The 8,678-nt window shown below is 44.4% G+C and overlaps 1 protein-coding gene across 2 annotated transcripts; it reads right to left on the reverse strand.

Annotated features, from left to right (window-relative positions):
* Positions 1 to 757: 757 nt before the first annotated feature.
* Positions 758 to 8,613, reverse strand: prune (prune exopolyphosphatase). Of its 2 annotated transcripts, XR_004785109.2 has the most exons (11): positions 8,283 to 8,613; positions 7,775 to 7,882; positions 7,402 to 7,604; positions 6,689 to 6,873; positions 6,435 to 6,593; positions 5,684 to 5,775; positions 5,153 to 5,311; positions 4,643 to 4,733; positions 4,122 to 4,213; positions 3,878 to 3,952; positions 1,692 to 1,828 (listed from the first exon to the last, which is right to left on the reverse strand). XR_004785109.2 is itself a non-coding variant. In XM_035609170.2 (9 exons), the coding sequence occupies exons 1-9, from the start codon at positions 8,322 to 8,324 to the stop codon at positions 1,605 to 1,607; spliced, it is 1,263 nt and encodes a 420-aa protein (XP_035465063.2). In that variant the 5' UTR covers positions 8,325 to 8,609; the 3' UTR covers positions 758 to 1,604. The 2 variants fall into 2 exon arrangements, 1 of the variants encoding a protein (XP_035465063.2); XM_035609170.2 differs by lacking the exons at positions 3,878 to 3,952; positions 4,122 to 4,213 and having other exon boundaries at positions 758 to 1,828; positions 8,283 to 8,609.
* Between the last annotated feature and the right edge of the window lie 65 nt (positions 8,614 to 8,678).

Raw genomic sequence — 8,678 nt, forward strand, 5'->3', positions numbered from 1 at the left:
TATATAGTCTGTGGTTTTATATAATCTGTAGTTTTATATAGTGTTTAGTTGTATATAGTCTGTGGTTTTATATAGTCTGTGGTTTTATATACAGTCTGTGGTTTTATATACAGTCTGTAGTTTTATATAGTCTGTGGGTTTAAATAGTCTGTAGTTTTATATAGTCTGTAGTTTTATATAGTGTGTGGTTTTATATACAGTCTATAGTTTTATACAGTCTGTGGGTTTATATACAGTCTGTGGTTTTATATAGTCTGTAGTTTTATAGTCTGTGGGTTTATATAGTCTGTAGTTTTATAGTCTGTGGGTTTATAGTCTGTAGTTTTATATAGTCTATAGTTTTATACAGTTTGTGGGTTTATATACATTCTGTGGGTTTATATAGTCTGTGGTTTTATATAGTCTGTGGGTTTATATACAGTCTGTGGTTTTATATACAGTCTGTGGTTTTATACAGTCTGTAGTTTTATATAGTCTGTGGTTTTATATACAGTCTGTGGTTTTATAGTCTGTAGTTTTATATAGACTGTGGTTTTATACAGTCTGTAGTTGTATATAGTCTGTGGTTTTATACAGTCTGTAGTTGTATATAGTCTGGTGTATATAAAGTCTTTACTTTTATATAGTCTGTAGTTTTTAATAAAGTCTGTGGTTTTATTCAGTCTTCTAGCCTTGAAATAACTTGTTTTGTGATTTGGTGTTATACAAATAAAACCTTAAAATGAAGTCATCATTGTTCTACTGTTACTGACAGACATGGTTTGTATAATCTTTATTCAGATCCAGACAGTGGACAGACAGTTTTATCAGAATCACTGACGATCAAACTAAACTTTATGGACCTCACAGTAAACGTGACCAGCTCACGCAGCTAATTCTGCTAAAGACGGAGCTGAACTATAGGACGTCTAAGTGTCTCAGACTCTTCTTGTCCACAGCAGCAGACGGGACGATGTTGCACCAGAGAGCAGCGGCGACGAGCGCTCACTCTGCTGAGGGCCAGAGGGGGGCAGCAGAGAGGGGAACGTGACATCACAGGTCACTGCTGCTGAGAGCGGAAGTTTCCACGCTCCCAAATGTCTCATGTTGACGCGACGTGTCGACTGGGTCCACATCTTGATTTTTCATTTGCTTCAACTTTGTCCAACTCTCGTCATCCTCCGTCTTCCAACTTGTCCAGAGACAGTTTGTTTCGAGCAGGTGACGTCTCAACAACGACAGAAGGCTAGAACACCTGAGCACACGGGCCGGGGCTAGCTGGTTAGCAACCGTCAGAGTGGTTTCACTGGGAAGCTGCAGGGATCACTGTCATCATCAATACATCTGCTCGTGAATCAATAATAAATGACTCTGACGCTGCCTTCACTGTCACATTCAGACGTGAGGATATGGAACCAGACGCGTTTCAACATTTGGCTTGAAATGTGATTTTGATGATTAAATGATGATCAAAGTTGCTGGCGATTGATTAATTGATTAATTAAATAATGATGTTTCTGCAGCAGGTCAAAGGTCATCCTGTGTTTCACACCGGTTCTGTTCAGATCGAATCATAAACAAACTCATCTGAGGTTCTGTCCGTCTGACAGGACAGAGGTCAGAGGTCAGTTCCCTCCTCTGTCGACCATCTTGATGACCTTCTCTACCAGGTCCTGGGCGCTGATGTACGGCAGGCCGTCGTTCAGGGGACAGCCCTCCACCAGACTGTTCATCGGCGTGGGAGGGACCCCAGACTCCGCCTCCTCCCCGTCTCCCAGGAGACCGTCTGCGTCCTTCAGGAAGTCTTTGACAAGGGGGAGGAGCTTTTTACGAGACGCCAACGTGTTTCCTGGATTCATGACAGAAGACGACAGGGACCAATCAGCTCGCAGCGTCGGAAAGCAGTACATCACACTGACCTTTGACTGTCATCCCTTCATATCTTATGGTATATATTACGTCAGGAGTAGACTGTCAATTTAGTCTATATATAGTTATATAGTCTAGAGTCTATATATATACTCTATATGGTCGGTTCTTTAGGGAGATTCACATACTCCTCAGCTCTTGGGTAGTGTGACATGGACCCCTCCACTATCAGTGCATTCACTGTCCGACAGCATTCCCCCCTTTCAGACCACAACCAAATCAATGTGTTCTTTAAACTCGGTCGCGGCTCCCGGCTGCCGGCGGTCGGTCGCGGCTGCCGGCGGTTGGTCGCGGCTGCCGGCTTGCGGCGGAGCTAGACTCGCGGCCGGGATGTCGTTCTATCGCCCAGCCCCTTGTGCTCTGTGTGTAATTATGGAGAACGTGTTCTGGGCCTCCCGGGTCTCTACGTCGTGTATGTGCCTTGTTACGCGCGACTGTTGTCATGGCAGCGCAACGCCGTAGTTGCGCAGCAGACCCGGGGAGGAGCGAGGGGGAGCGAGGCGGAGCTTTGCGGAACACGAAGGGAGGGGGGCCAGGAGTGAGCAGGAAAGTACTGGACTGGACCGTAGTCTCACAGGGCTGTTTATACAGAAAGAGGAGGGTGCTGTGTGGCTTGATCCTTGAGGTGTTTTGACATGGAATGGCAAAGACACGTAGTTCACACACCTGAAAACCAATGAAACTTGTGTAAATGGGGGCATAATATGGGCCCTTTAAACTCACCTGATCTGATGAATGACATATCAATAATTGACCAAAACCAACATGTCCCTACCAGAGATGGTGTCAACAAGGCCATTGATGATATCAATATGATATTTCACAAGGCAGCTATTAGAGCTGAACTCATCACACCAAAACGGAAGCCTGTTAAAAGGCAAAGCGCTGACAAATGGTGTGATCAAGAACACAAGACCATCAGAAAAGACCTGAGAAATCTAGCAAATGAAAAACATCACCAACCAAACAACCCAGCCTTACGCATTAGTTACACTGACATGTTAAAGACATAAATTTACAATTAGGAACCAAAAACAATATTATACCCACATGAAACTTGAAGATATTGAGAAGGCCATTAATCAAAATCAGAAAACAACAGCAGACAAAATGTGTACAAAGACATACCGATGAATCAAATTGATCCAGATCAATGTATTAAAACATTAGAAGAAACAATTCAAGACAAAGCCTCCTTGATTTCCCGAATATTTGGAGAGAATTGACCACACAGACAAAATGTCTCCAGCCGAGGAAACTCGTAGCCCAGACAGTATTAAGAATGAATGTGTTGAAGCTGTTCAATACTGTATTACATCAGGATGTTTTCTGACATCTGGGTCAAAGGGCTTGGAGGCATCTGTGTCAGCAGCTGTCCAATAAAAGAATACTGGACTTCCTCGAGGAACACTCCGTCTTGAATTGGCTTCCTCCCACAACACCGCACCACCGACCATGTATATACCCTTCATACTTTAATAAACAAACATATACAGCAGACAAAACATGGGAAGATATTCACTTGTTTTGTTGATTTCAAGAAAGCGTTCGGCTCTATTTGGCATGAAGGGCTCGTCTGCAGACTTCTACATGGATCTGGTTGAATCAATGTATTTGAGCTGTTCAAATTAGAGACAGACAAACTGAATTCTTGTTCAGCAGGGTTGCAATTTAAGTCCAACCTTATTTAATGTGTATATAAATTAACGTGCTGCTCCTGGCCCCTCCCTCCTGGATAGAGGTGAAGTCTCTGCTTTATGCTGATGACCTTGTTCTACTGTCTCCCACTGAACAAGGACTACAGCAACAGCTGGACATAGTAGAGAAGTTCTGTCAGAACTGGGCCCTTGCAGTAAATATGAAGAGAACTAATATCATGATCTTTCAAAAACGCCCCAGATGCCAGGAGAACAAACACCAATTCACCATAGACAACCATATCATTGAACATAGGATGAGTTACACCTACCTTGGTATAACAATCACAGCATCAGGGAGTTTCAACATAGCAGTGAACGCAGTCAAAGAAAAAGCTCAAAGACCCCTAGATGCAATTAAGAGAAAATATTATCATTTCAAAATTCCAATCCAAATCTGTCTTAAAATATTAGATAGTGTTGTCCAGTAGTGAAGTCATCAGAGCTGTCTACATGCAGAATTCTGCAGATACATTTGACATGTTCACAGAAACACACACGCAGATACCCACTGACCATGAACGAGACCCTCCACTGCACCGCCCTGCAAACTCAAGAGCTGAGCCCAGAAAAGACTTGGTCCTGAGGCCAACTGCCCCCTGGTGACCCTGCTCTCCAGACACCAATCAGAGTCAAGCAAACCATTACACAATGTCAAGAAACGTGTCTGGAACATTTGAAAGAAGAAACTAAAAGTAGATTAGAATGTTATCTGGCTCTAAAAAGAGATGATGAATGAGCAGAATATCTCTCTACTGTCAGACACAGATCCTGACCAGGTCCAGGTTCAGTGACACAAACTGACCATCGAAACAGGAAGACAACAAAAGAAAACTGGACATGTGGTCGGAGAGGCAGCGTGTGTGATGCGAGCCTTGCTCGAGTTGATGAATCAGTGTGAAGAAGTGTCGGGTTGTTCAGTGTCTGTCCCACAGTCTCGTGATTCATGCCTCATTTTGCACTTTAATTCGTCTTTTTGCATATTTTTTATTATCTTGTTAAAAACAGCAGTGCATTTGGTCTCATATGACACTGACCTTGTTGATAGGCTGCAATGTGAGGATGGGGGTTGCTGATTGGATGGAGGTTGAGGGCGGGGCTACGGGCCTGTTCCAGGTGTTGGCTCACCTGAGGAGGGAGGACACCAGGACTGTGATCACCATGGCAACACAAACACCATCACGAAAAAAGTGTGTAATCTCAGTGTGTAGTGTGTTGTGTGTGTATCTCAGTGTGTAGTGTGTGTATCTCAGTGTGTAGTGTGTGTATCTCAGTGTGTTGTGTGTGTATCTCAGTGTGTTGTGTGTGTAGCGTGTAGTATCAGTGTGTTGTGTGTGTGTAGTATCAGTTAGTGTGTGTGTGTGTGTGTGTGTGTAGTGTGTGTATGTATTAATCAGTGTTTTTGTATCTCAGTGTGTGTAGTATCAGTGTGTTGTGTGTGTGTGTGTGTGCGTGTGCGTGTGCGTGTGTGTATTATCAGTGTTGGTATCTCAGTTTGTGTAGCATCAGTGTGTAGTGTGTTTGTGTGTATTATCAGTGTGTTTTACCTGTTCCCTGCAGGTGGTGCTGTGGCTGAACACAGCAAGCTCTCTGATTGGCTCTTTGCTCTCAGTGAAGAAGATGGTCATAAGCAGCAGCAAATCAAATCCAAACCTCTGACAGAAACCTGAGAGCTCCGCCTCTAACTCCGCCCTCTGCAGGAACTCCTGACACAGTGAGTAGTACAGTGTTTAGTACAGTACTCACTGTACAATGTACACAGTGTGTAGTACACTTAGTAGTACAGTACTTACTGTACTATGCACACTGTACAGTGAGTAGCACAGTACTTACCACTATGTACACGGTACAGTGATTAGTACAGTACTTACTATACAGTGTACACTGTACTGTGTGTAATACAGTATGTAGTACAGTACTTACTGTATTATGTACACTGTACAGTGTGTAGTACAGTACTTACTGTACTATGTACACTGTGTAGTAGTGATTAGTACAGTACTCACTGTACTATGTACACTGTACAGTTTGTGGTACAGTATGCAGTACAGTGTGAAGTACAGTGTGTAGTAACAGACCTCCAGTGTGATGTAAAGAACAGAAACAGCAACGTTCAAACTTCCTGAAACAGCTTTCATGTCCTTCAACAACATCTGTTCAGTGTTCAGACCTGAGGACACAATACTGCAATCAATACTACAACATACTGTGATCAATACTACAACATACTGCGATCAATACTACATCATACTGCGATCAATACTACAACATACTGCAATCAACATACTGCGAGCAATACTAAATCATACTGCGATCAATACTACACCATACTGCGATCAATACTACATCATATTGCGATCAATACTACAACATACTGCAATAAATACATCATACTGCAATAAATACTACATCATACTGCAATCAATACTACAACATACTGTGATCAATACTACAACATACTGCAATCAACATACTGCGATCAATACTACAACATACTGCAATCAATACTACAACATACTGTGATCAATACTACAAAATACTACAACATACTGCGATCAAAACTACAAAATACTGCAATCAACATGCTGTGATCAATACTACAACATCCTGCGATCAATACTACAACATGCTGTGATCAATACTACAACATCCCGCGATCAATACTACAACATCCTGCGATCAATACTACAACATGCTGTGATCAATACTACAACATCCCGCGATCAATAATACAACATCCCGCGATCAATACTACAACATCCCGCGATCAATACTACACGTGTACACAAGGTGCTCTCTGGTTCTGTCCTCAGGTACAGGTGAACTCACCTGACACGTCGAACTTGGCATTCTGCAGCATCTGGAACAGAGTGCCCCTTGGGGGCAGCGAGGGGAAACTGCTCTCCAACATGGCGGCGTACTGACTGTCTTTGGGAGTCACTTTCCCTGCAGCAGGAGCCATGTTGACACAGTCCAACACCACCGCCGCTGAACACACACAGTAACACACAAAATAAAACAAACAGTAACGGACGGACGCACGCACGCACGCACGCACGCACGCACACACACCAGCTGTTTACCGTAGAGCAGCTGGGCGAGCTGCTGGTCCAGGATCTGTGGAGCTTTGTGGACGATGCATTCAGTTACCAAGGTAGCGCAGGATCCCACTGTCTCCACGGTAACAGGACAGGAGGGTGAAGGCTCTCTCTCCAACATGTGATGGTCGATCACCTCCACCACAGCCCCCTCCAGGACACTGTCTGCACTGCAGGACAGAGACAGCGTTTGATGAGATCTGCAGCAGGTGTTCATGGACAAGGCTACGTGTGCAGGCTAACATACCTGTCAGGTGTTTGTATGTCAGGTGTTTGTCTGTCAGGTGTTTGTCTGTCAGGTGTTTGTCTGTCAGGTGTTTGTCTGTCAGGTGTTTGTCTGTCAGGTGTTTGTCTGTCAGGTGTTTGTATGTCAGGTGTTTGTATGTCAGGTGTTTGTATGTCAGGTGTTTGTCTGTCAGGTGTTTGTATGTCAGGTGTTTGTATGTCAGGTGTTTGTATGTCAGGTGTTTGTATGTCAGGTGTTTATCTGTCAGGTGTTTGTATGTCAGGTGTTTGTATGTCAGGTGTTTGTCAGGTGTTTGTATGTCAGGTGTTTGTATGTCAGGTGTTTGTCAGGTGTTTGTATGTCAGGTGTTTGTCAGGTGTTTGTATGTCAGGTGTTTGTCAGGTGTTTGTATGTCAGGTGTTTGTCTGTCAGGTGTTTGTGTGTCAGGTGTTTGTGTGTCAGGTGTTCTTACCTGGGCAGGACGTTGTGGTCGACCAGCGTCAGCTGCAGACGACCGTGGCGGTGCAGCGCTCGTAGATCCAGCTGGTCCCTGAACAGCAGCAGGTCTGGAGACAAGCCGCTCTGTCGCAGCAGGAAGACGTTGTCTGAACGCAGCAGCAGCTCCGACTGACGGATGTTCATCAGAGGGAGGGCGAACATCTCACTGTGCACAGTCTGACAGAGAGAGAGAGACTCATCACTTACTCCACACCTTCACATTAAAGGCTTCTTTCAATGTAGCCGCTGACAGGAAGTGTTTAGCTGATAAAGTTGAACATGGATCAGAACTAACCAGAGTATGAAAACATGATTTCTGAGAACAGTCTGATCCCTGCTGGGCTCACCTTGGACAGGAAGTAGGCGTAGACCAGGGCGGACACCATGGAGTCCACATCGCAGGCCTCGTTCCCCAGAACCACGTGGAATTGTGGACCAGGCTGCTCCGGGTTCACCTGGAGAATAAGAGAAGATTTTATTTCTTCTATGTATATACACATGTATAAATATATAGGCTGTAGTGGTTAGCGCTGCCGCCCTTCTGTCGGGGTTCTCCGGCTTCCTCCCACAGTCCAAACATGCATATGTACATGTTTCAAACCCCTCTGACAAACTAATGTAGCTGAGTCTTCACATTTTACAGTTTAAACATAAACTGTATTATAAGTAACTATAAATGAAAAGAAAACAAGTCGTAACAAATATATATAACTTGAATGAAGAAACATATTCACTTCATGCTCGTGACGTCGTTTCAGTCTCTAACTGTTAAACTATCAATAAACTCCTGATGACTGATGACGTGCGTGTGCGTGTGTGTGTGTGTGTGTGTGTGTGCGTGTGCGTGTGTGTTACCTGCACGGCGGCTCGGCGGCAGCTCGACAGGAACTCCTCCATGTCCTGTTAGCGGTTAGCGGTTAGCTGTTAGCTGTTAGCGATTAGCTGTTAGCGGTTAGCGATTAGCTGTTAGCGGTTAGCTGTTAGCGGTTAGCGATTCCTGTAACCGGTTAACGGATCCCGTGAACGGCGGCAGCGGCCCACCGAGCAGCGAGCGGTCAGTCCATAGTGTCTGTCCATACGGTCAGTCCAAAGTGTCAGTCCATGGGGTCAGTCACGTTCCGTTAACCTGACCGCGTGACTGTCGGAAATATTGCGGGTAAAAGGTTATGGCGCCTTCAGGGTCACATTCAAATCTCGGACATAGTGACTTTTCTGTGGTTAATGAAAGTTCAAAATGAAATTATGAAAAAA

Source organism: Scophthalmus maximus, chromosome 10, assembly GCF_022379125.1.
Source record: "Scophthalmus maximus strain ysfricsl-2021 chromosome 10, ASM2237912v1, whole genome shotgun sequence".
Taxonomy (NCBI): Eukaryota; Metazoa; Chordata; class Actinopteri; order Pleuronectiformes; family Scophthalmidae; genus Scophthalmus; species Scophthalmus maximus.